This window comes from Lissotriton vulgaris, chromosome 12 (assembly GCF_964263255.1).
Source record: "Lissotriton vulgaris chromosome 12, aLisVul1.2, whole genome shotgun sequence".
In the NCBI taxonomy this organism is placed as follows: Eukaryota; Metazoa; Chordata; class Amphibia; order Caudata; family Salamandridae; genus Lissotriton; species Lissotriton vulgaris.
The window spans coordinates 602,710,917-602,732,050 of record NC_141700.1 but is presented as its reverse complement, the minus strand read 5'-3'; the positions used below and the strand labels follow the sequence as shown (position 1 = coordinate 602,732,050).

The 21,134-nt window shown below is 47.9% G+C and overlaps 1 protein-coding gene across 3 annotated transcripts in view; it reads left to right on the top strand.

Annotated features, from left to right (window-relative positions):
• Nucleotides 1–21,134, top strand: part of LOC147677822 (uncharacterized) — a 273,081-nt gene that overhangs the window by 136,570 nt on the left and 115,377 nt on the right. For 2 of the 3 annotated variants that reach the window (XM_086945478.1, XM_086945479.1), the window contains one exon: nt 20,517–20,627. In XM_086945478.1, the coding sequence (XP_086801604.1) occupies nt 20,517–20,627 (111 nt within the window). Of the gene's footprint in view, nt 1–20,496; nt 20,628–21,134 lie in introns of all 3 variants that reach the window. The other variant, XM_086945480.1, reaches the window with a different exon arrangement.

The window sequence follows — 21,134 nt, the reverse complement described above, 5'->3', positions numbered from 1 at the left end:
TTCAAGAATGTGAATCTATGAAAGACACCAATACTGGAGAACCACCTGTTTACAGGTAAGTAACAATTGTTCTTCTTTCCACCTTTCTGCGTCCATTTGGAAATTGGATACTAACCTTCGAAGGTTGTGGCGGTAGCATAGTTCTCTGTGGGGTGTCATGAATAATCCAAGGTATTTAAAACCTTCTGGGGTCAAGTTCAGATGTATTTCCAGGGAGGAAGGGTTAATTCTGTTTAGGACCGGGGGAATATATAGTGGATTTGTCCCTGTTAATTTTGTAATCAGAGTGTCATCCATATTCCTCTAATATGTGGAACAGTGTGGGAATTGTGGTCGGGTTCTGTAATGTATAACAGGATGTCATCCACATAGAGGGACATCTTTTCCACCCTGTCTTCTGAGTCAGAGGTCTGGAAACCTCAGATATCAGGGTGCATCTGGATTCAACAAGCCAGGAACTCTACCCTAATGGCAAAAAGGGGGGGCACCCCTGCTTGGTCCCTTGTCCGATAGGGAATTCAGAGGACATCAATCCATTGACTCAGACTGCAGCTTTTTGCGCTTGGTAGAGTGTTGATATCCAGTTCCGAAATTTAGCCCCAAATCCGAATTTGATCAGTGTGACATCTAGAAATGGCCAATGTACTGCATCAAATGCCATCTAGGAATCAAGGGATACAAATATATGAGAGGCAGTTTGATTCTTAAACTCTAACATCCAGTTGTGGGTTCAACGTAGATTCAGCCGGGTGAAGTGGCCTGACATGAACCCGGATTGATCCCTGTGGATCAGGGGTATGATAACCTCCAGCAGGCGGGCCACCAGTATTTTGACCACGATTCTAACCTCGGTATTTAACAGTGAGATTGGGCGGTATAAGGCACCTATCTTGTGGTTTGCCCACCTTATGAATAACCGTTATGGTGGCTGTTCTGAGGTCGGAGGGGAGGGCGCCTGTTTTGCTTACTTCTTGAAATAAAGTTAATAAATGGGGTTCCAGAATATCTAGATTGAGTTTGTAAAACTCTGTGGGGATGCCATTGGTCCCTGGAATCTTTCAAGCCTTAAGTGTAGAGAGCATGTCCTGTATCTTGGAGAGGGTGAGGTCACCTTCCAGTGTTTCCACAGTTTCTGCATCCAAAACTGGAGTTTAAATGTCAGCCAAGTATTGAGTGATTACAGTGGGATCACTCAGCGGGCGGGTCTCATAAAACGATCGGTAGTAGCAGCCCTGGCCCGTGTAGGGCGTTCCACCGGGCGGTGACATGGGGCAGGGGAGGTGCAGGGTGGAGGGTTGTAAAATTCAGGAAACGGGCGATTTCGGGTAATTAAAGGGGGGAAAAACGGAGTTCGTTGCGCGGGCTGCAACGCCAAATGTTTGTTACTTACCTGAAATCGTCAGTTTCCCGCATTTTACAACCCCCCACCCTGCCACTCCCCCGCCCCACGTCACTGCCCGGTGGACCGCCCTACATGGCCGTGGCTGGGTAGTAGTTAGCAAATGTCTGAGCAACTTGGGCCTCTGTGGCATGGATCATCCCCTTGCTGCCTCTGATACTGCCCACCCACCACACATCCATTTCTTTCTTGCTAATCCAAGCAAGTAGTTTCCCAGCTTTTTCTCCCACCTCATACAACCGGTGTGCTTAAGAGCATGCTTACGTCTACCCTCAGAAACTTCAAGGAGCCACTCAAAGCTAGGGTAGGGTTGCCTAGGATAGAAAAGAAATACAAACCTTTCACTAGTCAACCCCACTTACATAAACATCCAGTTCTCTTCTGACTCCTTGTTAGTCCATACTTCCGGTAAGAGGGTTTCCCTAAGCCACCGGTCATATCTCGCCGCCCAACAAGGAGAGTAAGATGAGTAGCTCTTCTTCTCCCTCTGTGGATCCGGCTTTCTGCCTGGGAGCTCCGGCGATTGTGGCCAGTCGACCCCAGCAGAGTAGTCCTCTTCCTTCTTCTGTGGAGCCAGCTCTCAGTTTGGGAGCTCCGGCGAGTGAGGCCAGTCGACCCCAGCTGAGTAGCTCCTCCTCTCCCATTCTGGATCAGGCTCTCTGCTTGGGAGCTCCGGCGATTGCAGCCAGTCGACCCCAGCAGAGTAGTCCTTTCCCTTCTTCTCTGGATCCGGCTCTCAGCTTGGGAGCTCCGGCGAGCGAGGCCAGTCGACCCCAGCTGAGTAGTTTTCCCCTTCCCTCTCTGAAGGAGTTCGGCGATTTAGCCCGTACGATTTCATCTGGTTCGCCTCTGGATCCTCTTCCTCCAAAACTATGGAAGATGTTTCAAGAGGATCTCTTCCAGCCCCTGCATGCCATCTGCTGCCAGTCATTTGAGACAGCTATTGTACCAAGTTGCTGGAAGAAGGCAGTGGTATCTCCGCTTTTAAAAAAACCTACGCTCGACCCTGCATGCCTTTCTAATTACCGGCCAATCTCCCTGCTTCCTTTTCCGGTTAAAATCATGGAAAAATTGGTCACCCGCGCTCTGTCCAGTTTCTTAGAAGGGAACATCTGGTTGGATGAGACGCAATTCGGCTTTCGCCCAGCGCATGGGACGGAATCCGCGCTGGTGACCGTGCTAGACAATCTGCGGGCGCGAGTCGACAGTGGTCGGGCAGCATTCTTGGTGCTGCTCGACATGTCGGCCGCGTTCGACACGGTCAGCCATCCCACCTTGATCTCTAGGCTGGAAGAATGCGGGGTCAAAGACAAGGCCAGGGATTGGTTAATCTCCTATTTGGACTGCCGTCAACAACGGGTTTCGTTACCCCCCTTCAGTTCAGAGGAGCGGAGAGTGGGACAAGGAGTACCCCAGGGCTCAGCCATCAGCCCTATACTCTTTAATATCTACCTCCGCCCTCTAGTCCAGCTCATTAAATCCTTTGGTATCTCCGCATTTAATTATGCGGATGATACCCAGCTGGTCTTCTCCCTGGAGGGACAGGACGCAGTCACACTGGAGACTTTTCACCGGTGCATGCAGGCGACAGCGGAATGGCTCCGTTTGAACTCGTTACAGTTCAACGGAACAAAGACAGAGGTCTTGCACTGCTCCACCGATCGAGTTCCTCGAGATCTCCCAGCTGACTTCTGGCCTCCGTCCTTCTCAGAGAAGGTGTCAGCTGCACAATCAGCGCGCAATCTAGGCGTTACTTTTGGGCCCAACTTGCAGCTGGATCTACATGTAAACAAGACCACCTCCACATGTATGATGCTGATTCGTATGCTGCGTAAGGTTCTACCTCTCCTCCCTGAGCAAGCCAGACCAGAAGTAGTGCGTTGTACCATCCTAAGTCGACTTGACTATTGTAACGCACTACTTCTGGAGGCCCCGGTAACACTTCTGGGCAAGTTGCAAAGGGTGCAAAATATTGCTGCCAAACTCGCCCTCTCTCGCCCCTACCATAGCTCTTCTACGGCAGCGCTGCGAGAACTTCATTGGCTGCCGGTCCATCTGCGGGTGCGCTACAAAGCAGCGTGTATTGTGTTCAGGGCTATTCATGGCCTGGGCCCCATCCCTTTGCGGCGAATGTTTGCCTGGTATCATCCATCTCGAGCTCTACGCTCCTCGTCGTCCAGGCTACTGGTAGTCCCGCGATTCCAGAGAGTGAGGATGGGCGGCCGCTCGTTTAGAGTAGCGGCGGCCAAACTCTGGAACTCTCTGCCAATATCCTTGAGAAGCCTTGAAGATCTCCTAGCTTTTAGAAAGGCTCTGAAAACTCACCTTTTTCCCAGGATAGGCTGAGCTACTGTTTTCACTGGATTATGGGTCAAGCGCCAGGATGCCCTTGGTGGTGACAGGTCGCGCTATACAAGTATGCCACAATACAATACAATAAGATATCAATGCAGCAGACAAACGGTAGCTATAGGGGCAGCCACACATCGGCACAAAGCCAACCCTGTCCTGCTTCTTTCTTTTACAGGTCCCATTTTGAGGAGATGCAGGAGCGGGTATGACCTCTTCCAGATGAGTACAGGAAATTGAGGAGAATTGTGTTTGAGGGTAAGACCATCTGGAATATCAACATTCATTGTGTACTCAATGCTATGGGCACAGCCTCTGGAGGCATCAACCAGCATCCTCTTCAGATGATTCGGATATCATTCTCGAGGTCCAACATCAGCTCCACAACCTCCTGTTTGACGGGGAGCATCTCTTCAGCCCCCAGGCTGAAACAATGCTTGAAAAAATAAAAAGGACTCAGAGATTGCAAATTCTATAGGCACTCTGCAAACTCTGGCTGCGAGAGGAAACTTTTGCGTGCAACAATCCAGGGGAGGAGTCAAGGCTACTGGCCACTTCAGCTGACGAGCCACAGTTCTACCAAAGACAGCAGCAAGGCGACCACCAGAAGGCCGGCAGGGGTACATAGTGGGATACCAACAGGGCCAAGGGCAGAGGTGGCTCTAGTAAAGGAGCCTCCACCAGCTGAGCAGTGACTCACACCACACAGGGGCGGCTCTAGGCTCATGGAGGCCCTGGGCAGGGAGCCTAGATAGGGGGCCCCGGAAGAGGGGGCCGGGCGGGCGGATCACAGAGGCCAGTGAAGAGGGGGGGTCAGGGTGTTTGGAAGTGGAACAGAGCCTGAGGCCGCCAAATCCCTGCCAGAGGCCGCCACGCAAATATGTATCCATCCTCAGAGGATTATTATATTAAGGATATATATTGGCGTGGTGGCCCCTGGGGTTTGGTGGCCCGGTGCAGGTGCACAGCTTGCACATGCCTAAGGCCGCCCCTGCACCACACCGCTCCCCCCCATCACACATCAACTGTGGGGGACAATACAGACCAGTGGCTTTAGTGGTGGTTAGCCACGGTTAACGCTAGACCTTCTCAGAACCTTCTCAAACTCCCACCCTTTAGACACGCCATCAGCAGAGGCAATCATCCTTCTTGAGGAAGAGGTACAAGATGTTCGAGGCATATGGGCTGCAGATGGTACATTATGAATAGATCGCCATCTGGTGTTGGGCTCGGATGATTGCACTTTGTTTTTCTCTTGGAGAGTCTTTTGTAGCTTGGTGACTCCTCCTTTGGTTGGTAGTGCGCATGGGCATCGGCTCCATCCTTAGATTGTTTTTTTCCGCCATCGGGTTCGGATGAGGATTGAAGCGCTCCAGATCAACTTCGGAAAGAAGTGAATTTTCGGCGCGTATTCCATTTCCAATTCGACGGTATTGTTATCAAACGCGATTTCATTTACATTCCGACGCGTTTCGACGCCAACATCAACGAAAAACTTTGATCTACGTCGACGAACAGGGGGCCTTTCTTGACGTGGTCAAGCCCGGAGTCCATGGAAAAGACTCCATTTAAGAAATGTCCAGAGTGTGGTGCTAAGTTCCCACACAAGGACCTACACGAGGTGTGCAACCTCTGCCTGTCTCCTGAACACGAATCCAGGGACTGCGAAGCCTGCACAGCATTCTCCTCCAAGTCGACGATTAGAAACCGTCGAGCTAGAAGACACGAGGTTTCCAGAATGCAGTCGAAGGCGATCCCGGAGCTGTTCGAAGACCAGCACCTCGATGAAGAAGAGGATCATGAAGAACAGTCGGGGTCGGGAGGGGACGAGTCGGATGTCGAGGAACTCGATGTGCAACAAACCGTGAGTGACGACGTCCCCTTACCAAAAAACCGACCCCGTGCGGTAACGACCCCGCCTTCGAGCCCGGTCAAACCGCAGAAAAAAGTTTCTGACGCCCCGCCTTCGGGCCCGGCAACGAAACTGAAACTGAAACCGAAACTCTCGGCCTCCCGCCATGTCGGATCCGAGAGACGGTCGACATTGACTTCGACACCGAAGCTGCATGCAAGAGAAGGCTCGGCATCGAAGCATTCCATGTCAAAACCGAAACATGCTTCGACGTCAAACTCACTCGACACTGAAAAAATCGGAATCGAGCAAATCTTCGGTGCCGAAAACACCGAACATTGACGATCGAAAGCAAAGGCACCTTTCTGAACCAAAACCTTCGGTACCGATACAGGACCAACAGACAGATCCAAAACAAAAGATTTTGTTTATTGATCCACAAACTGGCAAAGTGGTGACGAAGAAGAGGAAGAATGAACAGCTAGAAGACAAACCTCTTCCTTTTAAAAAGAGAACAATGGGGACAGATACAACTCCTCCTACTTCTCCTCGACCTAAAGGCACACCCTCTTCTCCCATTCCTCACACTATGCCAAATATTCCTCCACCTTCTACACCAAGACCATCTACACCTCAGTCAGATGTAGACAGTGATACAGAGGGAGAACCTCATGAGGATGATGACACTATCCCAGATGAGGATGACCCATGGGAAATTTATAACGCAGGGTCAGATGATGACAACGACCCAGAGTTATATCCCTCAAAGCCTTCACCACCTGATGATAATACAGGGTTTGTACAGCTCATTAATAGGGCAGCAAAATATCATAAGGTAGACCTACATACAGAACCTCAAGTAGAGGATTTCCTATTAGAGACACTACCTAATACACAAAGAACATCAGGTACTCTACCTATGCTGAATGGTCTTCTCAGTCACACAGCAGACATATTCAAAGACCCAGTGAGGGCTAGGGTGTTAAACCCAAAAATTGATAGAAAATATAGGGCAGCTCCAAAAGACCCAATATTTATCAAAGGACAGGTACCTCTAGACTCGCTGGTAGTATCAAATGCTCGCAAAAGAGCGAACTCATTATCCACAGGAGAAGCCCCTCCACCGGATAAGGAGCCAAAATGAATAGATGCATCAGGCAAGAGAGTAGCATCACAAGCGTCAAATAGCTGGCGCATAGCCAATACACAAGCGCTACTTGCACGATATGACAGGGCACATTATGATGAGTTAGAAAAGCTCATCACACATCTCCCTAAAGAACATCAGAAGAGGGCAGATCAGCTAATACAGGAAGGAAAGATTATAACTAACACTTCCATTAAGTGCGCCCTGGACGCGGCAGACACTGCAGCAAGATCCATCAACACCAGTATCATGTTAAGGAGACATGCATGGCTTAGAGTGTCAGGGTTCAAACAAGAGGTACAAACATCCTTATTGAACCAACCCTTTGATCAGAAAACACTTTTTGGCTCAAGCACAGATGAGACCTTCGAAAAGATGAAAAAGGATACAGAAACGGCGAAGTCAATGGGAGCATTGCAACAGCCAACACAAAGGGGTTCCTTTCGTAGATCCACCTATAGAGGAGGCTCAAAAAATACAGGAACAAATCAGCAATCCACCTCTTTTACACCTACGTCACCCAAGGGTAATTCAAGAGGCAGTTACAGAGGTAACAACAACAAGGGTAGAGGTCGCGGAAATAATAACAACCGCAACTCTCCAACCCCAAAACAGTGACTTAATACAACTTCCCCCAGACCACATAACACCGGTCGGGGGACGTCTATCACAGTTCCTACCTGTCTGGGAAAACATCACATCAGACAAGTGGGTGAGACAAATTATCCAACATGGTTATTGCCTAGAACTCACAGCTACCCCACCAAATATCCCCCCCAAACAGCGTCCAATGAGTCAAGATCATCTGACATTGTTAAAAGAAGAAGTACTATCACTGCTACAAAAGCATGCCATAGAGAAGGTTCCATAAGACCAACAAGGGACAGGAGTATACTCTCTATACTTCCTAATCCCCAAAAAAGACGGGTCTCTAAGACCAATCTTAGACCTCAGACCTCTCAATGCATACATAAATTCGGAACATTTCCACATGGTCACGCTCCAACAGGTTCTTCCTTTACTGAAGAAAGGGGACTTTCTTTCTACACTGGATCTAAAAGATGCTTACTTCCATATCCCAATTCACAAAGCACACAGGAAATACCTAAGGTTTGTACTGGAAGGACAACATTATCAATTCAAAGTCCTTCCATTCGGGGTCACAACCGCACCAAGAGTGTTCACAAAATGCCTAGCTGTGGTGGCAGCACACCTAAGAAGATAACAAATACATGTCTTCCCTTACTTGGACGATTAGTTAATAAAGGCCAAGTCACAAGAAGAATGCCTTCACAACACACAGAAGACCATTCAATTGCTGCACCACCTAGGGTTTACGGTGAACTACAAAAAATCACACCTGCAACCAAACAAAATTCAACAGTACCTGGGGGCTACTATAGACACAGAAAGAGCCATAGCATACCCCAATCCAGTCAGGATACAGACAATGGTCAAGTTAATACAAAGATTTCAACCACAACACTCACTACCAGCACGAGTGTTTATGCAGCTGTTAGGCATGATGTCCTCCTGCATACTGCTAATACCACATGCCAGACTACAAATGCGTCCACTACAGGAGTGTCTAGCGACACAGTGGAATCAGGCTCAAGGTCAGATTACAGATCTGGTGTTGGTAGACGACCGTACGCATCGCTCTCTGAAGTGGTGGAACACAACAAACATTTCCAAGGGACGGTCGTTCCTAGAACCGATTCCACAAGTGATACTGACAGCGGACGCATCGCTCTCCGGATGGGGAGCGCATATGGACAAATACACAGTGCAGGGAAAATGGAGTGTGCAGCAAAAGAAACTGCACATCAACTACTTGGAACTATTAGCAGTATTTCTAGCACTAAAAGCTTTCCAAATGCAAATAACCAACACGGCAGTCCTAATCAGAACAGACAACATGACTGCAATGTATTATATTCAAAAATAGGGGGGGGACACACTCTCTCCAACTATCCAAACTAGCACAGGACATTTGGAGATGGGCCATTCCTCAAAAGATCTATCTGTTAGCAGAACACCTACCAGGAGTTCAAAATCAGATAGCAGACATCCTAAGCAGACAGTCAGAACAAGTACACAAATGGGAGCTACACGACCAGATACTGCAGCCATTCTTCCAAAGGTGGGGGCAACCAGAGATAGATCTGTTTGCCAATCATCAGAACGCAAAATGCCAAAATTTCGCATCCAGGTACCCACACCACCGGTCCCAGGGCAATGCACTATGGATAAATTGGTCCAACAGATTTGCTTACGCTTTTCCCCCTCTCCCACTAATTCCGTTAGTGGTTCTGAAACTGCAACAGCATTCAATGACAATGATACTAGTGGCACCCACGTGGGCAAGACAGCCGTGGTTCACCACGCTACTACAACTCTCACAGGTGCCACATCAAAAGCTAAGATTATTACCCATGCACCTTACACAGAACCATGGAGAAATAATGCACCCAGATCCCAAACAATTGAACCTAGCGATCTGGCTCCTGAGGTCATAGAGTTTGGATATTTAGATTTACCACCAGAATGTATGGAAATCATTAAACAAGCAAGGCGTCCTACAACCAGAGCATGCTATGCAGCAAAATGGAAGAGGTTTGCTGTACACTGTAACAGTAATCACATCAACCCTCTGGACGCATCCACTAAACAGATCATTTGCTATTTACTACACTTGCAGCAATGTAACTTAGCATATACCTCTATCAGGGTTCATCTCGCAGCTATAGCGGCGTACCTACAAAACAGGCAACATCTTTCCCTGTTTAAAGTACCAGCAATTAAAGCTTTCATGGAGGGACTCAAAAGAGTCATTCCACCAAGACGGCCACCCTCCCCAGTCTGGAATCTCAACATAGTACTTACCAGACTAATGGGACCACCCTTTGAACCTATGCATAGGTGTGAAATACAATTCCTCACATGGAAGGTGGCCTTCCTCATAGCTATCACGTCACTCAGAAGAGTAAGTGAGTTACAAGCTTTTACGATCCAAGAACCATTCATGCAGTTACACCAAAACAAAGTGGTTCTTAGAACAAACCCAAAATTCTTACAAAAAGTAATTTCTGCATTCCACATCAATCAGTCAGTGGAACTACCGGTCTTCTTTCCAAAACCACAGACAGTAGCGGAAAGGGCCCTACATACATTGGATGTCAGAAGGGCAATATTGTATTATATAGAAAGAACACAAACTTTCAGAAAGACAAAACAGCTATTTGTTGCGTTTTCTCCTACACATAAGGGCAATCCCAATTCTCTAAAGCAGGCATTGCCAGATGGATTGTAAAATGTATTCAAATATGCTACTTAAAAGCAAAGAGGACATTAACTGTTCCTCCTAGAGCTCACTCTACACGTAAACTAGGAGCATCTATGGCATTTTTGGGAAACATTCCACTAGATGGCATATGCAAAGCAGTTACCTGGGTTACACCGCACACCTTCACAAAGCACTATTGTGTAGATGTGCACACAACACAACAAGCTAGAGTGGGACAAGCTGTATTAAAGACTTTATTTCAGACAGTTGCAACAGACACGGGTGACCACCGCTAGGGAGAGAACTGCTGTATAGTCTATTCATAATGTACCATCTGCAGCCCATATGCCTCGAACGGAATATGCTACTTACCAGTATGCATCTGTTCTTGGCATAGAGGGCTGCAGAGTGGTACATGCCCTCCCAGCCTCCCCGGAAACGTGTGTCTGGTCCAACAATATCTTATTTAGATACACTTACATGGGCATTTCTATCTGTATTCTATCATACTACTCCATCTAACCCTACTATGGCAAAACAATCTAAGGATGGAGCCGATGCCCATGCGCACTACCAACCAAAGGAGGAGTCACCAAGCTACAAAAGACTCTCCAAGAGAAAAACAAAGTGCAATCATCCGAGCCCAACACCAGATGGCGATCTATTCATAATGTACCACTCTGCAGCCCTCTATGCCAAGAACAGATGCATACTGGTAAGTAGCATATTCCTTTCGTTAGAAAGTAGCAATACAGAGAGAGCATCCACACCAAGAGGTAAAAGGCATCTACTCTCTGTACTTTCTCATTTATAAAAAAGACATGACTATCTTAGGCCTTTCAACAAATATATCCTGTCAAAATATTTCCATACCACTACCCTACAGTATGTCATCGCTCTGCTCCAAAAAGGCAATTTACATGATTGCATCACATGCGCCCACCCTCCTCCCGGGAAACCACTGTTGATTGCATATCTCTCCTCTTATTAACTAGTTGACACTGTACAAAACGCATATTGCACCATACTGCACTCACTCTACACTTTTTACACATTGTCACCCACTGTGCCCAAAACAATGTAACATAGAGTCTGTACCCAGGCACATTGTCGGTCTAGTAAGTGAGGAGTCAGAGAACATCTTATGACTCTAAACTCTAAAGACTTCTTTGAATAAAACAACCTGCAGACATTCAAGCTCAGCACTAGATGGCAGGAGTATGCCACAAATGTGAATCTACAAACCTACACACTATGAACAGATGCTTTCAGAGTAAGTAACATTTTTCTTTTACTTAATGGAGTCTGTCTTTGAAAATCCGTTCCCATTTTTGGGTTTTGCCTGTGCTCGAGAAATCAATTGTTTTTAATATAAACTTAGAATGAACTTTCATCCTGCCTCCTCTCTTTCCTGGCTTCTCATTGGTTCCAGTTCATGCCACTTACCTTTTTTCCATTTCTATTGACTGCATCATATTTTCTTGCATTTACCAATGCTTGTTCCTCGCCTGCTTCTCTTATGAGTTTCCTGACACCAAAATACTGTTAACATTCGCTTCGGTGAAACTTTTTTTCATAGTTTTGCCTTTTACTCTTGCAGCATATTTAACAATTTATCAGCCGTAGAGACTAATGAATCACAGGATGTTGCGGGTGCTGCCGAGACTCTAACTGGGATCCCTAACTCTCAAGTCAGCAGCTTTGGCCACTGCCCCACATCCTCTCCATTCCCATGTCATCTGTCAGGGAGCTCTTTCCTTATGCCGGACGATGATTGATGAAAACAGCTCTATATTCACTACATAGGCGAAACCGATGCATTGCCAAGGCTTGTTAGGTTGGCAAGGATGAGAGCATGGTGCATGTCTCCTCAGAATGGCATGGGCCGAAGCATTCTTGCATACTTGTGATGGCAAAGGTAAAAGGTATGATGCTTTTAGCTTTGTGATGGCATTGTTAAGATTATTTTGCATGTATTCTTACTTGACATTGGATGACCGATGCCTCCATATTATGTTACACATATCCTTAGTGTGGAAGGGTTGAAAGTGTGTGGGAGTGAGATTTATTTATCCTTCCGATGATCATTCATGTATGTATGTGTTATTTCTATAGCACAAACCTAGCCAAAAGGCTGTGGAATGCTGAACAGGGTCATAGCATAGAGCGAACGAGCGTTAGGAGAGGTAGCGTGCTTTAAAGAGGTGCTTTTTCAACTCTTTCCTAAATTGGAGCAGCATTTTGGCAGTCTTGAAGGATATGGGGATGTTGTTCCTGATCCTGGCTGTGTGTGTCCAGAATCACCCAAGATTGTAAATTGGTCTGCAAGATAAACAGGGGTGCTGGTTGTCTTGGCTCTGAAATCATGCTGCTCATTTTAAAGATGATGCAGGCTGGCAATGGCAGCCAATGGAGTTCATTTTGTATGAGAGTAATTGTAATCCAATTTCTTGAGACCCTGGATGAGACATGGTTCTGCATATAGAATGCCCTTACGAGGTGCCAGTACAGAGTCTGGGAGGCTATGGCGCAAGGCGCTGCTACCATCCACTAGCGAGAGTGCAAGAGCTTGAATAGCAGCTCTGAAGTCGCTTTCAGGAAAAATTGTTTTCACTTTCTTTAGAAGAGAGCTGGCGCGCCTTTGGTTTTTTTCGGCAATGTTTTGTTTGGGAGTAAGGTTGGTGTCCAGGGTGAATCCAACTGACTTGCCTTTCAGTGAAAGTTGGGGCTTGAAGCTGCTAAGTTTCATTTAATTAAGCCAGTTTTGTACACTTTCTCAGCCAATAACAGGAATTAAGTCTTAGTTGGGTTAAGCTTCAGGTCAGCACTGGGCTTCCAGGTCTGGATGAATTGCAGGCAGTGTTTGAGGTGTTGGATGACTAAAGCAGAAGAGACTTTCATTTACAGTTGTTTATTATTGATATATTGGCAAATCTTGATGGTGTTTTCCACAAGTAGAGCATCAAGCAGCATCTAGGTAGAAGTTGAAGGTGATGGGACAGTATGAAACCCAGTGGGGACACCACTGGTAATAGGGATACTTAGGTACTTTCTTGAAGCATCTGTGTAAACAAACTGGTGTGGGGTGGAAAGTTAGGAAAAGAAACATTGCCAGTAAATCCTATTAGAGACTCCAAGGTGTGTATATGATGGTGGGATGGTCAACTGTCGAACGCAGCTTAGAGTTGGAGTAATATTAGGAGGCAGCAGTCATCTTTGTCTGTGGTCAGAAGCGCATCCTCTACGGTTTTATAAGGTAGAGGTCTCCATGTTGCAATGAGATCTGAATCCAGACTGGTAGTTGCTCCACAGCTGTTTAGCATTAATGTGAACTTGGAGTTGAACATGGGCTGCTTTTTCAATGATCTTGCTCATGAATGGTAGGTGAGTGACAGGCAGGTAGTTAGCAAGGTCATCGGGATTTGGTGTAGGTTTCTTTAGGAGTGGGAGGACCTGACTTGTCGAGATAGCTTCTGAGAAGTTACCTTGAGTGAAGGAGGCATTGACAATGGTGAGCGGTAGGGTAGCGAGAGCATCCAGAGAGAGAACACTGATGAAGACAAGGGTATGACATCATCTTTATGAGAAGTTGATTTGATTGAGTTGAGTATGTATGCTGATCTGTGAGAGATAAGGATAACCTTTGCAGGATTCTGTGGGAATGAGTGGGTGTAAAAAAGTGCCCTTTTTGCATGGTTACCCCCTACTTATCCCCCTGATATTGGATGCACTTTGACTGAGCGTGCACTGGGTCCCTGGCAATCAGGTTCCCAATGCCTGTGTTCTTTCCCAAAACTTTACCTTTGTTTACACAATTGGCACACCTCTGGCTCACCTGTACGTCCATTGTAAAAGGTAGCAGTGGTACCAAGGGCCATGTAACCAGAGAGGGTCAGTAAGGGCTGCAGCATGTATGGTGCCACCCTCAGACACCCCTCACCAAGCACATAGACACTGCCATTGCAGACTGTATGCTTTGGTGCAGACAAAACTTCAGAGTGGACATGGCACCCATCCCTGTGTGCCATGCCCACCAACCACTGCCTGTGGCATAGGTAGGACACCACGCTAGCAGGCCTCACAGCCTTATGGCAAGGTCCACTATACCACAGAAGAGGGCACAGCTGCATGGGCAATGTGCCCCACAATAGCGCAGATCCCTAGGCAACTACTATTTTTGATATCAAACACAATTATTCATAATGAAAAGTGCTCCAAACCGTGGAGGCAACAGCATTGATCTGTTGGGTCATGGTGAGGGATTAGTCGAGAATGATGCTGAGGTGTGGTCCGTGGGGGTGGGAGGGCTGCTCAGGGTGGTAGGCCACCTGGTGTTGTCCCATGCAGATGGGGAGGGTCCGAGGAGGAGGACTTTTGTCTTCTCAGAGTTAAGCTTCAGGCAGCTGTTATCCAGGATGCGACGTCCTTCATTCCTTCATAGATGCTGAGCATGGTGGTGAGGGGGTCCTTAGTGAGGGAGAGGATGAGCTGGGTGTCATTGGCGTAGGATACTATGCTGAGTCCATGCTGTCTGAGGATGGCGGCGAGGGGGTCATTGTAGATGTTGAAGAGCCTGGGGCTGAACGATTATCTTTTTTGGTACTCTGCAGTTAATGTCTGTGGGTTTGGAGAGGAAGGGCCGAAGTCTGATTCTTTGGGTTCTGCCGGTGAGGAAGGAGCGGAGCTAGTCGAGGGTGGTTTCGTGCATGCCAGCGTTGTGGAGTCTGACGGTGAGAGTGCAGTGGGAGACGGTGTCGAAGGCTGCAGAGCGGTCGAGTACGATCAGGGCCGCGGTGTGGCCTAGGTCGAGGAAGGTGCGGATGTCGTCTGTGTCGGCGATTAGGGAGGTCTCGGTGCTGGGGTTGCTCTGGAATCCGGATTGGGAGGGGTCGAGGATGGAGTTCTCTTTGATTTCGTTAGTTGGCCGTTGACCATCTTCTCTGTGACATTGGCTGCGAAAGGGAGGAGAGAGAAGGATCGGTTGTTCTTGAGGTCCGTCGGATCTGCTGAAGACTTCTTGAGGAGGGACTTGACGTCTGCATGTTTCCAGTCATCGGGGAATGTGCCGGTTTCGAAGGTGGCGTTGATGGTCCGTCGTAACTCAGGTGCAATGGTGGCTGCGGAAGATGCGCAGAGGGCAGGGATCGGTGGGGGCTCCCGAGTGAATGCCTTTCATGGTCGGCGTAGTGTCTTCGGTGGTGGTTGGGGTCTAGTAGGAGATGGTGGGCTGGTTGTCATTGCTGGGGGGAGGAGTGGAGTGGGTGTCTGGAGTTTGTTCATTGAAGTTGTCGTTGAGGGATCTAATTTTCAGGTAGGAATAGGAGCGGAGTTTGTCGCAGAGGTCTTGGGAGAGTGTGATGTCTGTGGCTTCACTGGGGGGCCTGGTGAATTCCTGAATGATGTTGAAGAGTTGCTGGTGTTGGCATGGATTTTGTTCCGGATTAAGGTCCTTTTGGTGGATCTGTTTAGTTGGTGGTATTCTGTCAGGGCGTTCTTGTACGTGGTGTGGTCTTCCGAAGTTTTGCTGTTTCTCCAGTTCTTCTCGGGACGTCTGCAGGTGCGTCTGGATTCTTGACGGTCAGCGGTGAACCAGGTGTAATTCCTGGGGTGCTGTCTGTTGGGGTTGCGAAAGGGGTCGAGCTTGTCAGCGCAGTTGGTGATCCATCTGTAAAGTTCTTTGTCTGCGGAGTTGGCGTCGGTCGAGGTGGGGGGGCATCACGGCTGAGGGTAGAGAGTTGAGGTGCTCCTCAGTGACCTTGCTCCAGTTCCTTCGCGGAGGGCATGGTGCAGGATTGGGGCGTTGGGTTTGTCGACGTGGAAGTGTATGCAGTGGTGGCCCGTCCAAGGGGGTTGCATGGTGTGGCTGAAGGGGATGTTGTTGCCTCCTGCAAAGATCAGGTCGTGGGTATGTCCTGCCTTGTGGGTAGGGATGGTGTCGAATTGTTTCAGTCTGAGGTTGGCAAGGTTGTCCAGGAGGGTAGCGGAGTTGGGGGTCACTGAGGTTGTCGAGGTGGAAGTTGAGGTCTCCGATGAGTATGTAGTCCAAGGAGGCGATGGCGAGGGGCACAATGAGGTTGGCGATGGCAGTGGTGAACGCGGTTCGAGGTCTAGGGGGTGTGTAGGCAAGGATGCCACGCAGGGTAATTCTGGAGCTGGTCTGGATCTGGAAATGGAAGTGTTCAGTGGTGGACCGGGGGTCGCTCATGCTGGAAATGGTGAGTTGAAGGGAGCTCTTGTGTGTGATGGCGAGTCCTGTTCCTGTATGGTTGGTGTGGTCCTTCCTCTGGATCTTGTATCTTTTGGGGATGGCGGTGGCGATGGCGGGGGCGGAGGTGGGGTTGGTCTGTATTTCCATGAAGAAGGCGACGTCTGGCGAGAGGATGTTGAGGAGGTCCCAGATCTCTTCAGCATGTCTGTGTAGGGAGCGCACGTTGAGGAGGATGCACCTCAGGGCTTCAGGGGTGCTAGCGTCCGGCGTGGTGGCGGAGGCCGTGGGGGGTGCAGAGGATGTTGAAGGTTTGTCAGCCGGAGAACTGGCCGTGGGTGGTGTTTGGTGTAGACAGCTGGTCGTTTTTGTCCTTCCGGGGTTGAGTGCGAGGAGGGCAGCTGAGTCGTAGCTGTGGGTGACTCGAGAACCAGGGTCCCTAGCGCTGGTCGCGGACGGACACAGACAGGCTTGCCTTTGGCGCGCCTTCGGGGCTTCACCTGCACGTCCGCACAGTGGAAGCCATCAAATAGAAAAGGGGGAAGGAAGCACAGCTGTGAGGTGGGCTTGGAACCAGCAGGGGGGAGGGGCCGTGGGCAGCAGTGGCAGGAAAAAGATGGCGAAAAACGAGCAAGAGGACACCAACAAAGGGCACAGGTACAGAGGCAAATATTAAAGGCAGAAAATTAAAGGCACAATAACAAAACAAAAAAAAAGACAGACAAAAACCAGAAAAACAGGCACAAACACGAAGACAGACACCAGCGGATCAGCAGAAGAGCAAAGCTCTCCCACTGGACCACCAGGGACGAGACGCAGGCAGGAGTCTGCAGCTGGAGAAGGGCCTCGAACACCTACCTACACAGAACAGTTTAGGGGGCGGAGGCACAACAGCGGAGCTGCTGGGGCGGAGAGCAGAGTCTCTGACCAGGAGGTCAAAAGTCTTGCTCACATGTCCGAGCAGCACCCGCCATTATATAGGGAAGGGGAGGGAAGCAGAGCTGGGGAGCAGGAGTGGGAATCAGCAGGGAGGGCCATGGGGGCAGCAACGGCAAGAAAAGGACAGCGAAAAACTGGCAAACAGGCCACAAACAAAGGGCACAGGTGCAGAGACAAATACAATTAAAGGCAGGAAATTAATGGCACAATAACAAAAAACAAAACAAAAAGACAGACAAAAAACCGAAAAACTGGCACAAACACGAAGTCAGACACCAGCGGACCAGCAGAAGAGCAAGGCTCTCCCACTGAACCACCAGGGATTAGGGGCAGGCAGGAGCCTGCGGGTGGAGAAGGGCCTCAAACATCTACCTTCACAGAGAGATTTAGGGGGCAGCGGCAGAACAGCAGAGCTGCTGGGGTGGAAAGTAGAGTCTCTGACCAGGAGGTCAGAGGTCTTGCTCTGGATAATCATAAAGACATGTAATTACTTTTTTATGTAACTTCACAATATGATTACAAGGCAGTGTTAGAGCACCACACAAAATCCAATAGCATGAATTTGCTTAGAGTTGATAAATATTCAGTGGCTAAAGTGCAAGGAACACTCAGATTCTCTCTACTCGCGTTTCGGCAAGGTTGCCTTCCTCTGGAGTGCCATACTTCTTTGATTTAAATAGTACCTAAAACTATTCAATAAATGATTTAAGAGCCCTACAACTCAAATAAAAATTTAATTACATGATGTGTGTGACCAATAACCTCGATTCTTCCCAGGTACCACTGTGTGTGCAAAATCATCAACTTCTTTCACACCTCGTACATAACCCACGTGTCCAAACATCACACGTAGATTATTCGAGCAATGTCCCCAGTTGTATACATACCAATGCCCTGAGAGAAAATAAACTATTGACAAATAATAAAAGAATATGCACACCCTACAGTGTCTGTGCCATTCACAAACATTGCAATTGCACTGAAGCCATATTGAGTACATGGACTGCGAGTTTGTCAGTACGAACTCCACAGCTCCATGATGGCTTTACTAAATGCTAAGGAGTTTGGTATCAAACTCCTCAGCATAATAAACCAACACTGTTGCCAGTGTTGAATGTATTACACAATGCACTCAGAGGGAATCTTAGAGTTGATAAATATTCTTAGAGATGCACCCTGAAAAATGACAAACTCTTTCAAGTCCAGCAGACTGGTCTGCACCAGCCTGCCACCCACAGACATGTTTCTGACCTCCTGAGGTGAGAGCTTTTGTGCTCTTGTGGATCAGGGACAAAGGCTGCCTGGGGTGGAGATGCTTCACACTTACCCCCAAGCAGGAACAGCATTCAGGGCTGTGAGCCCCAAAGGCTTCCTGCCCTTTGATATGCTAGCCAGGGCCTCTTTAGCTAGTGGAGATGCCCATCCCCTTAACCAAGCCCCACTTTTAACGGCAAGGTCGGCGGAAACATTTGTGGTCAGGAGGAGTGTGTCTCCTCTCTGCCAGGACCACCCCTAAGGTGCTCTGGACTGAGGTGACCTCCTCCTTAGTAAATCCTCCATCTTGAATGGAAGGATTTGACCCAATCAGGTTAAGGGGATGCCCCCTGTCCAAAGGAAGGAGACATTCAAAGGGTGTAATCGCCCTAAAGGCAAGTAGCCCGTTGGCTACCATCTGCCAGTACCTGTAACACCCCTAAATTCAGTTTTTCAGGGCACCCTTGATCCTCAGATTTCTGTGACCCAAAAAGAAAGGACGAAGAAGACGCCCTGCAGCCAAGCCTGGAAGTGAATCGATTTGGCCCCAGCCCTGCTGGCCTGTCTCCTACTCAAAAGCCCTGCGAAGAAGATGACGCCTGTCTCATGGCCAGCGTATTCCAAGAACCCCAGGAAGACTGCAACTCTTCAGCCAAGACCAGATATCCAGAGAACAGCGTTCCTGTCTAAAAGAAATTACACCAAGGATTCCGGATACATTCGGATCCATGATCCCTGCCCACTCTGCACCCGAAGCCCACAATCTGAGTTAGAGTTGCTCACCGGTCCTGTGAAGCCTCCTCAGTGATCCTGACCTCATCTCGATTGATGGATGACCTCTCCTCAACCCCATGAGGTCGCCTACAACCTCTACACGAAGGGTCCCCCTGACTGCGACTAGCTCCAACTAAGAAGATCTGCCACCAAAAGGTACCCTGGCATCCTCAACCCTCCGGCCTTGGGGAGCCCATCCGACAGTGCCTCGACCTCCTATAGCCCTCCAACTTACCTGCCCAGCCGGTGGTCAGCTTCAACCAGCCTCCTGGTCCAAGCCTGCAGCCTCTTTCTGCGACCGAGAACTCCATTGAAATGCATTGGGCACCCGCCGTTGATTTTTCACTTACATGCTAATGCATAACACTGTTTTCCTCCAATAGGATTGCCATGCATTCTATCTTCTATCTATTCCATACAACTGTCTATCCTTCACATTGCTAAGTGCTACAGGTTCTACTTGACAAATACAGAATCAATTCTAAGACTGTAAGGCATATCTTCTGCCTTGCAAAACAATTCTTACTGCAAATTCAATAGTATTACTACCTTAAAAACGGTTACCGGCAACTGAGTATTTTTTGGTTCTAGAAAATAAAATAACCAAATAATAACTTTTTATACAAAGCAATTGGTCTGGATTCAGTCTTTGGGTGTGTGCAATTATTTCTTGCCTGAGTGTGTACAATTAATGCTTAACACAGCCCTATGATAAGCCTAACTGCTCGACCACACTACCAAAAATAAAGATTGTAGTATTATCTATTTGAGCCTCCCTAAGCCTCTGAGTATTCACTGGACTCTGTGCACGCTATACCTTACTTTGGTATAGTATATACAGTGATTGCTTCCTACATTGGGTATTAAAGATGAAGCAGGCTTATTGTTGGGGATGTGCTGTTGGGGGTTCTGTATTTTTTCACAGAAGTAGAGATTCATGAATTAGCACTTTGCTGTGGAGTGACGAATAGGTGGGTCCAGCCAGGGTTGATGCAATGCTTCATAGTCTTGAAAAGCATTCTGCTTCTGTTGGTGGGGTCACTAATGGTATTGGTATAGTACTTTGCTTTGGCTGATTTGATGAGCTATCTATGTTTTGAGCGGAGGGACTTAAGTATCATTGGGAGTTCTGTTTTTCTTCCATTTTCTTTTCTGTGTGGATGAATTGTTTATTTTCTGCAAGGTCTTTGTGGTGCCATAGTGCCAAAGGTTTTGGCTTGCACTTGTGTATTTAATTGGGAGCTCTGCATTTGGATAGAGAAAGGTCTTGAAAAAATAACAAAAAGAAAAGGTCTATCATGTCACCCAAAGGAAACACTTGAGCAAGAGTACGGGGAGAACTTCATGAGTGCAGTGGAGAAGCTGCTTTGGGAGTTTCTGCACAGACTGGAGACGGTTCTTCCTGCTAAGCCGACTGATCAGGTACGGCCTCTTTCACTTTTCATTACATTGTCTTATCAATTGTTGTGTTTTACCTTTGATGGAGATGTCATGAATGTTGATGCTATGTGTCTTCTCTTTGGCGTGTTTACAAACCCAGTAGAGCTTCCCAAAACACAGAATGCTCTTTTATGTACCATCAGTGTCACACATACATACTAGTTTGTTTTATATTTTTATAAAGCTGGCTCTATCTATAAGGATGCTGTATAAACACAGGGTTAGACCCAAAGTAGTCACTGGGACCTGGGTAATGGTTGATACGGACAAAGGGGTCCCGGACTTATGCAGTTATTTAAATATAATTAGAAGCATAGAATGAAAAAAAAAACAAAAAGGAACAAACAAACAAATGAGGTTACGATGTTTTAATTCACAAAGTACCTATGTCAACCACTTCATGGTTACGTTATTAACTACAAAGTTGTTTACGTTAGTATAAAACAATTGTGCCCACATGGGGTAGGGGGGAAGGGAGAGTGCTGTGAG